This window comes from Symphalangus syndactylus, chromosome 1 (genome assembly GCF_028878055.3).
Source record: "Symphalangus syndactylus isolate Jambi chromosome 1, NHGRI_mSymSyn1-v2.1_pri, whole genome shotgun sequence".
Taxonomy (NCBI): domain Eukaryota; kingdom Metazoa; phylum Chordata; class Mammalia; order Primates; family Hylobatidae; genus Symphalangus; species Symphalangus syndactylus.
In genome coordinates this window covers 24,254,894-24,272,611 of record NC_072423.2, presented here as the reverse complement: position 1 = coordinate 24,272,611, position 17,718 = coordinate 24,254,894, and the positions used below count along the sequence as shown (strand labels likewise).

At 36.0% G+C, this 17,718-nt stretch overlaps 1 protein-coding gene across 7 annotated transcripts in view; it reads left to right on the top strand.

Annotated features, from left to right (window-relative positions):
* The window catches only part of RELCH (RAB11 binding and LisH domain, coiled-coil and HEAT repeat containing), a 126,591-nt gene extending 109,150 nt beyond the window's left edge, over positions 1-17,441 (top strand). For all 7 annotated transcript variants that reach the window (XM_055297271.2, XM_055297290.2, XM_055297280.2 and 4 more), the window contains 3 exons: positions 1,812-1,900; positions 9,051-9,121; positions 15,737-17,441. In XM_055297271.2, coding sequence (XP_055153246.1) covers positions 1,812-1,900; positions 9,051-9,121; positions 15,737-15,857 — 281 coding nt within the window. In that variant the 3' untranslated portion in view covers positions 15,858-17,441. The remainder of the gene's footprint in view (positions 1-1,811; positions 1,901-9,050; positions 9,122-15,736) is intronic.
* Positions 17,442-17,718: the final 277 nt, after the last annotated feature.

Here is a 17,718-nt window from a genome sequence, read left to right as displayed (position 1 = left end):
CAGGTAAAGGTGGTTCCTAATATCTGATGGAACTAATTACCTTTAACTTTCAAATCCTTGAGAAAGATTGATCCATAGGGAAGAGGTAGGTCCCCAACAGTGAGTAGAAAGAGGAAAAGAAAAGTGACTTCCCTCTTCTAAGTAGGGCCATATTCAGCTTCTCATTCCATGCCCATATTTCTCTAGATCAGACTCTTAAACTACTAATTCAAAGGTCATTCACAGTTATATTTTGGTGCCACTTTCCCCATATCTAGAAAGCAAGACTACATAATCATTAGGTTGTAGCCCTCTATATGTCTATAGGGATTTGGTTTGACCAAATGATGTTTATATTTTTAATACCTATTAAATTTATAAATCACTCATTATAGGATCCATGTTTGTGAATATTTTTTATTTTTAACTGTATTTTCAAAGCAGTAGTTACACTGATTTTTTTCTTAGTGAAATTCATTTTTTCAACTAAGTCATCTTTATAAGGGAACTCATTTAAATCATCTAATTTAATCATCTTTATGGCTGGGCACGGTGGCTCACGCCTGAAATCCCAGCACTTTGGGAGGCCAAGGCGGGCAGATCACCTGAGGTCAGGGGTTCGAGACCAGCCCAACATGGTGAAACCCCACCTCTACTAAAAATATAAAAAATTAGCTAGGTGTGGTGCCGCGCACCTGTAATCCCAGCTACTCGAGAGGCTGAGGCAGGAGAATCGCTTGAACCCAGGAGGCAGAGGTTGCAGTGAGCTGAGATCGTGCTACTGCACTCCAGCCTGGGTGACAAGAGCAAAAAATTCCGTTAAAAAAAAATTATCTTTATAAGGGAACTCATTTACTGGCTTTTTTGTGGTGTGATATTAAATAGGAGCTAGCTTTACAGGCTAGAATAAAGGGAGAATGTATCAGAATTGACGTGAATGAACAAGATGAATTGTTTTCTGGAGAAAGTTTTCCTGATACCTTTTAATGTCAAGATAATCAACTAAAACTCAAAGATGACTGAGAACTACAAGTAATCCTAAACTTAACAAATGCTCTTATTAGAGTAAAAGCTCTGTTATCCAACTCAATCAGGACCTTTAGTAGGTCAGTTTAACAGGATGGTTAAAGCAAGAAATCAGGAATGGTATCTACCTTAGATAACTTATTTTAACTTAAAATGTATATATGTTATTTTCTTTTACCAGCCTTTTGATGTAGGCATCTCTTTTGTGTGAATCTGTTGATTATAGTTAAACATCTTCTTTCTCAGATAAATCACATCTGTAATGCAATTGTATATGATTTGCAGTTTAAAGTTCTTTAAAGAGGATCCAGAAATATTTCTGATATGCACTATAGAGTTTTTCTAGATTTTTATATTTTTCTCAATCTTTTACAATTGTCTTATACATAATAGTTAAACAGCAATGTTTTAAGCAATTTGCATTTATCAGTTTTTCCCAAAACTTTCAACTTAGTTTTCATGGAAAACTTACTTTTTATACTTTTTTCATATTCATTGAAACATCTGATTGGGTTACATGACTTAATTGTTACGCTCACTTTATACATTTCCATGACATTCTGTAATTTAAATGATGAATACCACTGACATAAATAGATTTGTGTGAATAAACACAATTGACTCCTGATAAATAACTTACTCTGCAAATGAAGATTCATGCTTGAGGGGAGCCTGTTTACCCTGAGTGATCACAATGCCATAGGTATCATATAAGAAGGTTTCTCTTTTATATGGTAGTAACTCGGTTGTTCTGTTGGACATACCAGTTTGGTTTCGTTTAATTCCCTTAACTACCTTGTCCCAAGTCATTTCAGAGGATTTAATGGTTAATCACTTTTTACCTGGTCTCAGATGTTTACGGAATGACATGGAACATCTCTCTCCAGAGCATGAGGTGAGCCACTGTGATTACCAGTGCCATATTCATGTTTTAATACCTCATATACAGACTTGCATTCTTCTCTATGTGAGGCTTATGATATGCTATAATTTTTTTAAATCTAGCTCAATGTCATTTTATCAATTTATTTACTAGATGCGATATCTTGAGCAACTCCTTTCACATCTTTGAGCCTCTCTTTAATTGTCTACAGTAGGGATAATACACTCTCCTTCACTTAATATAATGAGACTTTAATAAGATAATGTATGTGAAAATTTTTAACTATAAAATGATAGTTATCTCTGACCATCAACTTTCTTAAATGCAGTTTCTATTTTCTGTCTTCATTTCTTCATAACTATTTTATTTCATTCTATTTGTCTCCTGTTTCCCCTCATTTCCTCCAAATCCCTGTTTGTCATTTATTTTCTATTCTGTATCTTCAACCTATTTTTTCATCAGCTTTTCCTTTTACGATGTTTGACTCTCCACTCCTAAATAGCAAAAACTTCCTTTCATCCCTCTCCAAGTCTCTTATTCTTCCTGATCATCCACATTTACTCTCTCAACTTTTACAGTGTCTATTGGTACATCATATTCCCTGCATCACACTAATCCATTGAAACTGCCATCTTTAAGATCAGTCGTGACCAAGCTGCCACCCTGACAGGACTTTTTTTTAGTTCTGATAGCTTCAGGTCTCTGCAGCATTTTCTGATTCAAAACTCCTGTGGCTCCTGGGACTTCACTTCTATTCCTGTTTTTTTTCTTACTTCTCTAGTCAGTTGTTCCCAATCTTCCCTCCTTTCTTACCTCAACTTTTCATTCATTAGAATTACTCTCCATGAACAAGTTCATCCATACTCATCATCTAACTTGCCTTTACTATATGTTAATATCACACAAATTTCATCTTCTGCTCTAACCCCACGCTGAAGCCGTAGAACTTCATGGCTCACTGCCACCTGTCTATTCCACCTGCATGTCCTACAGGCATCATTTAAAATTCAGCATGGCCAATCCCCTCAACCAGAATTACTCTCTGTCTCCCACTTTGGCTAATGCCATACCGCTTTCTCCCCAAGTCATATACCTGATAGTTAACATAGAATATGTCCAATTAGTTCTTTAATTTCATAATGTCTTTCTAATCTCCTCCGTTTCTTTATACCTGTGCCACCCTGTTAGTTGAATCCTTTATTGTTATCTCACTGAAACCATTGTAGAATATCCTAATTTTTCTCCATTCTTAGCTCTCTACTGTTGTTTCTCACTACAGCCAAAGTACTTTTTCTAAAGTATAAATCTCTTCATGTTATTCTATTAAAAACCCTTTTACAAGTTTCTTACATACAAGGCCTTTTATCATCTGACACCTGTTCATCTTGATAGTTTCATCCCGCTCCCTTTCTCCTCCATCACACACTCTGCCCCAAGCCATGCCAAACTAATTCATTTCCACCATATAACATCGTCTTTTGCTTCCATGCCTTTGCCTATTCTCTTCCCTCTGTGAAAAGAATACCATTTCATAATGTAAAGTGTAGAATATGCACTCAAAGGCTATATTACATATGTGTTTGTATTAGTCAGGGTTCTCCAGAGAGGCAAAACCAAAATGATATATTAAGAGATTTATTTTAAGGAATTGGCTTATGCAGTTGAGGGGGCTGGCAAGTCCAAAATATGTAGGAGAGACCATAAGGCAGAACACTCAGGCAGGAATTGATGTTGCAGGCTTCAGTCCAAAATATGGAGGGCAGGCTGATAACTCAAGCAGTATTTGAGGCAGATTCCTTCTTCAGGAAACCTCACTTTTTGCTCATAAAGCCTTCAACTGCTTGGATGAGACCTACCCATATTTTTTAGGGCAATAATCTCCATTACTTAAAATTAATTTATTGTGATGTTCATCACATCTACAGAATACCTTCACAGCAATGCCTAGGTCACTGTTTGATTAAATAACTGGGTGCTATATCCTAGCCAAGTTGACACAAAAGACTATGACTATCAGTCTTGTTTAAAAAACAATTATACTGTCACAAAGTTGATGAGGGAAAAAAGAAGAAAAAAATTTTAAAATAATAATAATTAAACTAACACCCATGTAATTACTACCTAGCTTAAGAAATAGAAAATTACCAGTATCTTAAAAGTTCCATATATGCCCCTCCCTAATCATGTCCCTCTCCTGTGCTCCTCCAAGTTTAACACTTGCCCAGAATTTTATATTTTCATACTTTGTTTTTCTTATTGTTTTACCACATATTTATTTATCCCTAAACAACATATTGTTTAATTTTGCATATTTCTCCTATCCTGTATATATGGAATCTCCTGTATGTATTCTTATATGATTTGCTTTTTTCACTCATTTTGTTTATAAATTTCATTCTTATTGATATTTGCAAAAGTAGTTATTTTATTGTCCTTACTGAATAGCATTCCTTTGTATGATTATGCCATAGTTTATCCATTCTTCTTTCTGGGAAAATAGGTGATATTTCCACTATTTTGTTATTATAAACAGAATTACAAGCATCTTATGATGCACATGTACAAAAGTTTGTGAGATACAAACTAGGAGTAGAATCAACAAGTTGTACAGTGTACACATTTTCAGTTTTGCCTGCTGATGCTAAATTGTTTTCCAAAATGCTAACAATTTATACCCCTATAGGCAGTGTATGGGAGTACTCTTTTAGTTCTTATGTTTGCCAACACTTGGTATTGTTAAACTTTCTAATTTGGTGGATATAAAATTACCATTATGTTTCTGACTTGCATTTCTCTAATTACTGTCAAGTTTGAGCATCCTTTGGTATGCTTATTGATGAGTTGTGTTCTTCTATTAAAGTCTATTTAGGTTTTCTGCCTATTTTTCATTTAGGCTGTCTTAACCGTTACTTTTTAGAAGTTCATTATATATCTGGAATATACCAATACTTTGCCAATTTTATGTTTTATGAATATCTGTTTCCAATTTATGATATGTCTTTTCATATTTTTGGCATCTTCAAACACTGATTCTTAATTTTTTAATAGTCGGATTTATTGATCATTTCTAAAAGACATTATTTCCTATACTTCTGAAATTTTTTTAAATTGATTTTATACAATAAAATTATTAATTTTACTAGAATTGGTTTTTATGTATGATGTGAGCTAGCATTCCAATTATATTTCTTTTCCTGTATGGACGATCTGTTATTTCAGTATGTTTTTTGAACAGTTCATCCTTTTTGCACTGATTGGCAATGCTGCCTCTGTCATATATGAAGTTCCAGTGTATGTACGTGCCTGTTATTGGGGAACATTCTTTCTCACTGGTTTATTTGTCAATTATTATAAAAATGATATGTTGTCTTCATTACAGTTGTCTTGCTTAAAAGTCCAGAAATCCAGTAGGACAAGTCCAGCATCCTGTCCTTTTTTAGAAATGTTTTGACTGTTCATGACCCTTACCTTCCTCATGTAAAGTTTAGTATTATATTGACAGTTTCCAAGAAGGATCTTATTAAGATTCTGATTGAAATGAATTGACTCTGTAAATTAATTTGGGGAGTCTTCTCTATGATTGAGTCTTGCTATGTAGAACATGCTGTATCTTATATTTATTTAGATCTCCTTTCAACACGCTGGGACTACAGGCGTGAGCCACCATCCCCAGCCTGGTGTTTTTTGTTTTTTTTTTTTTCTCTTTCTTTTAAAGTTAGTTTTGAATAGGGATTTATCAGTTTCATTAATCTCAAATATTGAACTTTTAGCTGTGTTGATTTTTCCCTACTGCTTTTTTTTCTATTTTACTTATATCTGTTTTCATCTGTATTTCCTTTTATTTTGTTTAGATTTGTTTTTCTATTTTTCTAACTTCTTGAGGAGGAAGCTTAGGTTATTTTTAAACTTTTCTTCTTTTCTGATATATGAATTTAAGGGTTTTGGTTTTTTATTTGTTTTTTTGAGACAGAGTCTCACTGTCACCCATGCTGGAGTACAGTGGTGCTATCTTGGCTCACTGCAACCTCTACCTCCCAGTGATCCCCCCACCTCAGCCTCCCAAGTAGCTGGGACTACAGGCGTGTACCACCATGCCCAGCTAATTTTTTGTATTTTTAGTAGAGACAGGGTTTTGCCATGCTGCCCAGGCTGGTCTCAAACTCCTGGGTTCAAGCGATCCACCCACCTTAGCCTCCCACAGTGCTGGGATTACAGACTTGAGCCACCATGCTGGGCTATGAATTTAACGTTTTAAGTATTGTTTTAGCTGTATCCCATGCATTTGCTATATTTTATCTTTATTATCGTTTAGTTCAAATTAGAGTTTTATTTCCAGTATTTCATTACTGACCCATGGGGTTTGTTTAATTGGGGGGCAGGGGGAATTATCTTGTGATATTTTTGTTACTCATTTCTAACTTAACTACAGTCAGAGAACAGTCTGATTTCAGTCCTTTGAAATTTGTTAAAGTTATCCTAATGACCCAGAATATGATCAATGTGGCATTTGAAAAGAATATACATTCTGTCATTATTAGGTATATTATTTTATATATTTCAATAAAATAAGGTTAATTTTATGGTTCAATTCTATCTTTGTATCAGTTTTTTTGTGACCTGTTTGTGTCATCAGCTGTTGAAAGACGTGTTAAGAGTTACGATTGACAGCCAGGCACGGTGGCCCACGCCTGTAATCCCAGCACTTTGGGAGGCTGAGGCAGGCAGATACCTGAGGTCAGGAGTTGGAGACCAGCCTGACCAACATGGAGAAACCCCATCTCTACTAAAAATACAAAATTAGCCAGGCGTGGTGGTGCATGCTTGTAATTCCAGCTACTTGGGAGGCTGAGGCAGGAGAATCATTTGAACCCAGGAGGTGGAGGTTGCAGTGAGCCAAGATCACGACATTGCACTCTAGCCTGGGCAACAAAAGCAAAACTCTGTCTCAAAAAAAAAAAAAAAAAAAAAGTTATGACTGGGGAGTGTCTACTTCCCCTTTTAGTTCTTTTCAGTTTTGCTTTGTATGTTTCTTAGATGCCCTTTATCGGGTTGAGGAAGTTTCCTTCTATCCTAGTTTTTGAATGTTTTTATTATGAAGGGATGTTAGATATTGTCTAATGTTTTTTTCTACATCAATTGAGATGATCATGAGGTTGTTTTTCCTTCTATTGATACAGTGTATTACATTAATTTATCTTGGAGTACTAAACCAACCTTGCATTCCTGGGATAAATCCCACTTGGTTATGTTGTATAGTTCCTTTTATATGTAGCGGGATTAACTTTGCTAGTATTTTGTTGAGGATCCTTGCTTCCAGGATAAATGCTAAATCTAAGTCTTTAGGACAGAACATATAAGAAGCAAGCCTGTTTCACCACAAATTTCCCTACCTCCATTAGGGTATGGTGGGACTGGATAAGAGGAATAATTTAAAGACTTTGAAAGGATCAGATTCCCAGATTCCCTTTGCAACCTTGAAGAGAGACTGGCGCTTTACTCTGTAGACTTGAGATAATTGGGCATAGCTGAAAACCATACTGAAAAGAGGGAAAATAAGTGACAGCTAGTTAATGATGGGACACCTCATTACCCTTCAAATGCTGGCTGTCAGGTTTACACCTACAGGGGAAAAAAGATCAACAGAAAGTTAGGTTTGTGCCAGATTTAACTTAAAGTGAAGTCTACACATGCATAAAGAGATTCTAATCCACATTTTGGGGCTCCAGTCATTAGTAGACATCCCAAGATTACCAATCATTTAGAAAAGCCTGGAATACCAAAGACAGAGATGAAAATATAGAAGAAAGAAGGAGGATGCTGGAGGAAACAGAGACAATGCAAGGAGGATAAAGAAAAATACAAAAAATTCCCCTTAAAAACCAAAAAGCAAAAAACTAGCCAAACAAACAAATGCTATAACCTGTGAGACAAGAGAGTGGGGAAGCAGAGAATACATTCAAAAAAGGGTAACCTAGAATTTCCCACATGATGCATGATAAAAGTTTCATTCTCTCAGAATAATCCCCAAAGTCCTTATCATAATCTCAAGGCACTATAGGATCCGGCCCTCTCTTCTAGTACATCTAAGACTTCATCTTCTATCCTCTTCCGTTGCTCACCCTGCACCAACTCTGGCCTCTTTCCTTAGGACATGGCAGATCTAGTCCCACCTCATAGCCTTTGAGCAGCCTCTTCCTAGCGTCTGCAGCATTTATTCCTCCATCTCCTTCATGTTTTTACTTAAACATTATCATCGCCATGAAGCCTACCTTGAACACTTCCATGTGAATTGTACCATTCTCCACTTTGGCCTTCCTAGTACCCCTTATCTTACTCAATGTTTTTTCTAAAACCCTTAATCACTTTCTAATACACTACATAATTTACCTGCTTTTTATGTATCTATCTCTCTTACTAGAACATAAGCTCCACAAATAGGGGATATTGTCTGTTTTATTTGCTTTATCCCCCGCATCTCAAAAGGTGCCTAGCCCATAGTAGGTAGACAATAAATATTTTTTTAGTGACCTCCATGCCCAAATATGGGCCAAGAATATTCAGAAGAGCCATTCATTTTCTGGTGTGGTTGCCAGATATTAGAGCAGCAGTTTAGATCTCTCTAACCTTTCTATCACTCACTCAGTCGCCCTGCAGGAATGGTGTTAACTTTTACACACCCAGCATATCCCTCATTATATTTTAGTAGCCATGGTGCTGTACCTAGTCTCAGCTCTAGACATTAAAATAAGGGATCTTGCTTTTTGCAACCTGGAGAAAGCAAAGGGGCATAGAACAGGACAGCTTTTACTGGGAAAATATGTGTGTGACCATAGTGTGTGTGTATGTTAAATATATAGATGTATATAAATTTTACTTTTAACCTTAGAAGATGGTGGGTAAGCTAAGGGAGAATAGAAAACATTTAGAAAGAAGACTAGTGAAAATCAAAATAAATTATTGTTACATGATTGAGATTTTTTTAAAGCTACTTCTGTACCTAGTCTAGCACTCTAATATGAATTCCTTCAACAAAGTAACTGCCAAAACTAAATTTTTAATTAACATATTAGCTTATAGGAATATTAAAAATTAAAACATTAGGTTAAACCGTAGTATTTTACTATGTAAACTGTATTTCACTAAGGTAAATTTTTTTAATCAGGTTATTTTAAGTTCCATGATAAAAGAATGTGAACAAAAAGTTGAAAACAAGACCGTCCAAGAGCCTCAAGGGTAAGACATTAATTCTTTTTTTAAGGCTACATGTTAACCTTAATTTTTCTATCTAAATTTGCTGTCAATCAGTGTAATGTGTCATTTTGTGTTATGTTATAGTCCTTTGTTTGGAAGACAAGAAAATGATTTAAGTCATTGGTTCTCAAATCCTGGTCCATAAACCATCTCATCAGAATTATCTGGGGAATTTAAAATTCAGGTCTCCACCCCATGCCCTGTGCCTTCTCTCAATATTCTCAGTCAGCCTAGGGATCTGTACGTTTAAAAGCTTCCAACAAAATTCTGATATGTAGCTGGGTTGTTCATTCACTGGTCAAAAGAATGTCTAGAAACTTGTGACAGGAGTTATAAGATGAACAACGTACTGCATAAAGGATTATCAACTTGGAAATGTTCTAGTCACATGCTTCTAATCAAACTAATTAGAATCCAAGGATTCAGTAAAATTAAAATATAAGCATAGATGTGAAAGAGTATAACGCTGGAGTTTCAGGAGTGGGAGTTATTTACAAATGAACTCTACGTACTCTTACTGAAGTAACCTTGAGCATCTTAAGAGGACTCTGTTAGACATAAAAAGCTCAAAAGTATTTTCTTTAAGGCTAACTACTGGGAATAAGTGTTTCATCCTATCGGTCTAGAAACACACACACCACACACACTCGCGCATGTGCTCCTCCCTATTCCCCATGTGCAACACGCATATATCTTTGATGTGTTAGAACCCGTACTTTATAAAGCCTCTTAGAATGGAAGCAGTCTTCTCCATATATAACCATTTTAGCCACAGAGGATTAAAACAACAGACACATTCACATCTTCTATATTATTGGTGGTTTTTTATAGAGGTTTTTTACAGGTTTTTCTAACAAACACAAAAATAAACTGAAAATATAATGAATTTCTATACATGTTATAACTGTAACCCAGCTTCAATTTCATCCATACCCGACCTACTTCTCCCTCCCATTCTCTGATATGTATCTTTTAAAGATAAGTATTATTTAAAAAAAACATAAACACAATATCATTATCACACCAACATAACAATAACAACTTAATATCATCAACTATCTTGCTTTTGTTCAAATTTCTCCTGGTTTCATAAATGTCAGTGATTTGTTGTTTGTCTTCCTTAAAGTTTGTTTGAGTCAGGATCCAAATGAGTTCTGTACATTGTAGTTGGTTGCTGTGTTGTCTCCTTCAATCCATAGACAGAATGTCACCCTGCTATTCCTCTTTTCTCCATGCAATTTACATATTGAAGAAACTGAGTCATTTGTCCTATAGAGTTTCCCACAGTCTGAATTTTGGTGATTGCATTTCTCTTCTGTCTTTTAACATGTTCTTCTCTATTTCTTGTATATTTGGTAGCTGGGTCTAGATCTAGAGACTTAATCAGATTCACAGCAAGATTCTGTTCTCCTCAGGTTTTTACGCATATGATTCCGTCTGCCAGGAGTATTCTTACTCTGCCTGGCTAGTTCCTGTTCATCCTTTAGGACAGAGCTTAGATGTTGCCTCTTCAGGGAAGCCTTCCTTGACCCCACCCTTCCTCTGAAGTCTATTGTAGATCAAAAGCACAAGAGGAAAGCCTTTTACTTGAAGCAGTAAAAGGAACTGCTTCTAAAATGGAAGGAAAAGCAAGAGTGGGTGCAGATAAAGATATCTGTATCTGGGAGGAGCTCTGCCTTTTGTTGTGGGGAATACAAAGATGATGCATATATGGATTTCACCTTCAAAGAGCCTGTGGTTAAAAGCAGTATTTTTCAAACTGCAGATCATTGACGTTAGTACGTTGTTTAATTAATTCAATTGGTTGTGACAGGTATTTCGTCCCAAGAAATAGAATCAAATAGAGAGTACATCCCAAGTAGTAAAGATGAGTCTTTCTTATGAAACATCAGTTACCTGTGTAAGTACTACAAGTCATCACGTAAAATGTGGCACTTACTATGGATCTGTGTCAGAAAAGTTTGCAAAGCACACTGATCTGCAGGCAGAAAATGTATGCATAACTATTTTGGTACCCTTCTTATATTCATTCAGCAGTAAGTAAAATTCAGAGTGCTTACCATGGGCTGTTCACAAAGATGAGCTTGAGCAAGTCATAGTCTCTTCCCTCGAGGTATTCACAGCTGAAAGTGGGAAAAAGAAGCAGTTAAAAATAAAGATAAACACTAAAACAATGCCTGCAAATGGTTCCAAGGATAAAGGAATACAGGAGTCTTCAGATATGAATGGCTGACTAGGGAGGAAAAAAGGAAGAGCAAAAGAGGATTACATGCAGAAAAATCAGCACTGTGCAAAATGACAAAAGTTACAGAAGAGCGTATTTGGGAACTGTAAGTAAAGCTAGAGTGCAGAGTACATGTGGGAGAATGGTAGAGATAAGTATATAAAGGTAGGTAGGCACCAAACAATAAAGAAGTCTGTGTGCCACACTGGGAGATTTGGACTTTATGTTATAGGCCAGGTGGTGGCAAGCTTTTTTGTAGAGATAGTAAGTATTATTTTAAACTTTGGAGACCATACAATCTCTGTCACAGCTACTGAGCTAGACTCTGCTATTGTAGCAGGAAAGCAGCCTTTGGCAATATGTAAATAAATGTGTATGGCTGTGTTTCAGTAAAACTTTATCTATAAAAACAGCAGGCTGGATTTGGCCTGCTACCTGGAGCCAATACTTAAGAACTTTGGTTGTCTAGCGTTAGTGTCCATCAGAATCACCTGGAAATTGCTGAGTACCATCCCCAGAGTTTTTGATTCAGAAGATCTGAGTGGAGTCTGAGAATTTGTATTGATAACAAGTTCTCAGGTGGTGCTAATGCTGCAGGTCTGGGAACCACACCTTGAGAATCACTGCTTTAGGAACCAGACTCTAGTGAATAGAGAAGTGGGTGGAACAGATTAGAAAGCTGTTACAGGAACCCATGATAAGATGAAGCGTGGTCTTGGATGGGAAGGTAACAGTAAGTAATGCTTATGAACCAGATACCATTCTAAACATTTTTCATATATTTGCTAATAATTGTCATACTAAGCCTACAAAGTAGATACTTTTACTATTCTCATTTTACAGATGGCAGAGAGGTAGGTATGTTGCTCAGAGGCCACCTAGCTACTAAGTGGAGGAACCAGAACCCAGGCATTACGGTCCTTGAGACCATGATTTTAACCACCATGTTATAATGCCAGTGTATGGCAGTGAATATGAGAAGATGGATTTGAGATCCATATTTCAGATGTGAACTCAGTTTAACTTGGCAGCTGATTGAGTGAAGGAGAACAGAATCAAAAGATTCTTACATTTCTGATCTGAACATTTAAACGGATGATGATAAAATACAACAAAATGGAACTATAGGGGAAGAACTATTCTGAAGAGGAATATTTAAAATGTGAGGCACAGGTAGAGAAACACTATAGGCAGTTCATTGAGATTTAAGAACCATCAGCAGCATATGGGTGGTAATTAAAGCCTTACGGTTGGAGCTGTGGTAGATAAATGATATCACTTGAAAAGGGGGCTCTGATGGGGAGAAGGTGACCAGGCATGGAATTAGAGACCAGCATTTCAGATGCATATGGAAGAACTTAACTGAGAAATAGAAGGCAAACCAGAATGGTGTTAGAAATCAAGTGGAGATTTTATTTTTGTTTTTGTTTTTGTTTTTGTTTTTTTCAAGATAGAGTCTCACTCTGTCTCCCAGGCTGGAGTGCAGTGGCACCATCTCGGCTCACTGCAACCTCCGCCTCCCGGGTTCAAGCAATTCTCCTGCCTTAGCCTCCCTCCCGAGTAGCTGGGATTACAGGCGTGCACCATCACACCCAGCTAATTATTGTATTTTTACTAGAGAGGAGGTTTCACCATGTTGGCCAGGCTGGTCTCAAACTCCTGACCTCAAGTGATCTACCCGTCTTGACCTCCCAAAGTGCTGGGATTACAGATGTGAGCCGCTGTGCCTGGCCCAAATGGAGATTTTAAAGAGAAGAAAAGAGATAAATAATATAGGACATAAATAGTTTTAAAGAAGATAGGGATATTAGTTGCAAAGAAGATAGGGATATTAGTTGCAAAGAAGAGATCTGAGATTTGCTTGAAAACTTGCAGTGAGGATACACATTACAAGGCAGCCCATTTCATTTTAATAACTCCTTTTAAAAACTTATATTTTCCTGTATTAAAATCTCCCTTTCCAAAATGCCTATGCCCTCTAAAACAAGTCTTTATCATCTGGTAGAGGGGTGGGAGAGTGTTACAAACCCCTTTATAAAACTGATAAAAATTTACACTCTGTCTTGGGGTGGGGGCGGAATTGCTGTAATGCAATGCAATGTTTTGTTTTGTTTTGTTTTGTTTTGTTTTGTTTTGTTTTGTTTTGTTTTTTAACTGAAAAGCTTTGTAATATAGTCCTGGGCCTCCTACCTCAGATGGAAAGAATCAGAAGTACTGGATTAGGCCTAGGCATCTGCATTTTCAGAAGTTTTCCAGGTGACTGATGTGTATCAGTAGACCTATGCAGATATATACACCCCTGCAGATATACATTATATATCCAATTTTTCACATATGACATATGCAGATACCAGTTAAGTCACCTAAATCTTCTTCAAACCAAATATTCTTCATTCCTTTCATTTTTACCTCTTATAGTTTTCAGACTCCTTAACATCATGGTTGGCCTCCTCTTAGAATATCATTAAAACTTGATATCTCAACTATGGTCTGACCCATACATCCCCTTTTTCTAGATGTAAATTTAAATCATACTTATCTTTTGACTTACACTGAGTTTTCTAAAGAAAGGAAGAGCACTGAAAAGCTAGAATGTTAAGGAAAGGCACCATAGGACTTCAGCTGGGCTTTGAAAGATGGGTAGGCAATGGATAGAAAGATTTGAGAGTGATTGAGCAATAGACTGGACAAACCTGACTGAAGGGGGTCAAAGAGATAGTCAGTGACAGTGGTATGGAAAAACAAGAAATAGATTGCCACATTTCCTGAATGCAAAGCACATTTCATCTTGTAGGTGGTATGTAAGCATTAAAGAATTTTGAGCTAAGATGTGATATCAAGAAGTGACTTTTAGAAGTTAATCTGATAATTAAAGATGGAAGACTGTTGGAATCACTGAGTTGTGAAGTATTAGCCATGGAAGTAAAAAGAAACAGTAGAGGAGATGCTTCAAAGAATAAGGTCACAGGACTTGTGATTGGTTTGAAATAGAAGTAGAAGAAGCTATTAAATTCACTGTTAGAAACAGAGGAAAATAGTAGAACCACTGGCAAAAAGAGGGGGGAATTAAAATGGGGAGTGATTTCTAAAGTTAGGGTGTGAACAAAAGCTTGAGATGTTGGCTTTATCTAGCGAATAATAGTAATGTGGGACTGACCCTCAGGAAACGGGATGTGATTCAATTTGAAACTTGGAGAGTAAGTTTTATAATTGAAGAATCAAGAGCCAAATACTGAACCTTAGGGAAGATTACTTTGTGGGAAGAGAAGCAGCAGGAAAGAGAACCCATTGGTGTACTGTCAGAAGAGCAATGTGAAGAAGATTTTCAAGGTGGGAGTTGTGGTTTGGTTTTTAACTTGAGTAATTCACAGTGCACACCCTTCTAGACTACATAGACCCAGGTGTCCTCCGTGGCAGCACACGCCTCATGCAGTAGATTCGACAGACATGTTGAGCACCCGCAGCTTGCCACACGTTGTCTTTGACACGTTCAAACACATTATCTTACTTAATCCTCAGAATATTTTACAACAGAAATTGCAAGCTGTGTTTTACAGATGAGGAAACTGAGTCAGAGAGATCTAAAGCATCTTGGCCAAAGCCACAAGGCAATAAACTGGATTCCAAGTCTATTACAGGACAGTTGTCAGGTCATTGAAAAATTGTGCTTGATCAGTATTCTGTTTCTGTTCAGTACTATGATAAATTAGCAATCTTTAGAGGTCATTTAGATTGTGTTTATTCCCTACACAGCAGGTTGGTGAAATGGATTCAAAACTGTTGGTTGAAATCAATGCAACTGGCAATTCAGGACATCCCCCTAAAAAGGAATATCCCCCTAAAAAGGAATATACCATAGGATTATTATCGGCACAGCACAAAACTTCATTGCAATTTAATTTACTCATTTGTGAAAATACTGATAATATTTATCTTCCAGGATTGCTGTAAGAATTAAATGAAGTGATAAAGAATAACTACTAACAATTACATCATGCTATTATGTGCCTAGCACTATACTGAGCACTTTACAGTTGTATTAATATAATCCTAATAACCCTAGGAGGCAAATACCAAAATCATCCTTGTTTTACAGATGAGATTAAATAATTTACCTGAGCTGGTAAACAGAGCCAACATTCAGTCCAGTCCCAGACTTGTTCCTAACCACTACACGTACTGCTTTCTTTACTATACATAACGAACATGAAAGCTCCTAATCTAGTATGGCATATACAAACTACCCTCCATAAATATTAGTTTCCCTTTTGTGACGCCGATTCAGAGTGTGTTCGTTAATGATATGCTACTAAAGAAATGAAAAATTGTTATTTTTTAATTGCTTTACATGAATTTTAAATTTTCTTTCCTAGCTCAATGTCAATTGCCGCAAGCTTAGTGAGTGAAGATACAAAGACCAAGTTTTTGAACAAAATGGGCCAGTTGACAACATCAGGTGCCATGTTGGCCAATGTGTTTCAGAGAAAGAAGTAGAAGCAGGGAAGAAGCCCCCAGTAAACACTAAGATGGACCTCAAGCCGGCTGGTTCCTTGTACTTGAAGTACTTGCCTTTTTTATTTCCTCAGTTTTATGTTCTTGCATTATAATTTTATCCTAACGTCCAAAGATATTTGCACTGCTTTTAATTACTGCTGTATATTTGTTGATTTTGGAGTTACAACCGTGGTGATAGAAAATTGAGTTGATGGTCTGTACCAAGTCCCTTGTCTATGTTCTTGTCTTTCAGAATAATTTTTATATAAATATATATATATAGTGAAGAAGTTTTTTTTTAATTTTTGGATGGGATATTCGCAAATATCTGTATTATACACTAAGCTATTACAATGGTACTTAAAATAATGTAAATTTGAAGTCATTGTTATAAAATAATAAAGTGGAGATTACTTAAGTATTTAAATTATGAAAGAATAATGCAGACTTTTTATTGTTTCTTAACTGACTAGAAAGAGCCACCAGCATTACTCTGTGCCTTTTGGACATCAGTTTGTGTGTTCTGTAGGAATTGTGTGCATTCCATTCACACAGTATTTCTTTAGGATGCTGTGATGATTTGAATTACAAATCCTACCATAAATAGCTAAAGACAAAACCTTCATTTCAGAACTCTCATGAATATTCTTTAAGTGCTATTTAAACCTCCCCAGCACTTAGATGCATATAATGGACTTACCTGAGAAAAGACAGCACATAGGCATGGGGAGAGGTAACCAAGGTGAATTTTACAAACTGGTGTATAGTAGATTTAAATGCTCAAAATAAATGTAATTGAGAAGAATTAATAATTGTGAGAATTTTTTTCCCAAATTGAGATACAGAAGAAAATATGGTTTGAATCTGAAATTTAACACTTATTTATGTAAAACATTTTATTTGAGATATTTTCTAATGATTTTAATTTTAGAGAGTACCTTTTCATTCTGTGTGTTACAGAGAAGTACTGAAAAGTTAAGGATACTTGGGGGCTACTTTTTTCCCTCTAAACTAAAAAAGACCGTGGCTAAATTATAACTACTTAGTTATCACCTTGTCCCTTAAAGTCAGTGACCTCCTGTGTTTGATGTATATTACATACAGTCTTAAGTCGGTGTACAGTTCCACTGGAATTTGACAGTTGTCTATACAGTCATGCAACTTGAAGTAGAAAAGAGTGCTGGACATAGGAAGGGAGTGCTTGGTTTGAGGGGTTAATGTGAGGCCTTTTTGAAAAATGAATATTTTGATAAAAAGAATTCTTGTGTTAGCACAGTTGATGCACATAGGTGATTCTCATATTTGTTGTATAAACTGGTTTAATACATTTGGAACATAGTTGGATTACATTCATTTCCTGGGAAAGCTAGCTTACCATACATTCAAGTTTATAAAACAATTTGCCATAGGCAAAGCCATTTAAAAAGTTCATTCTGAAATTATTTCATTTACCTACAGTGAAATAATTGTGAACTAAGTAGTCTTTCTGAAAACTGTTGGGTTCTAGGCATTACTGAGAAATTGAAAGTGGCTACCTTTCACGTCAAAAATGTTGATCTATTATAAATAAAATGTTTTTGCATATGTTTTTGTTTTGGTTTGGGCTATGTGTTTTACTTTCATTTTGAAACACTATACTTTCTATTAAGCAAAAAAGTGAGAAAAGCCTATGTTCATGAGAATATACTAATATTTTGTAAATATAATTTATATAAATTTACCTATTTTGGTTTATTTTTACTAAAAAGGGACCATGTTGCTATAAAACTAATACATTTCAGAGGTACCTGGAGGAAAAATGTTTAAACTCTGATTTGCTTCAAACTATAGTAGAATATGTGTATGTTTGTTATCAGGTGAA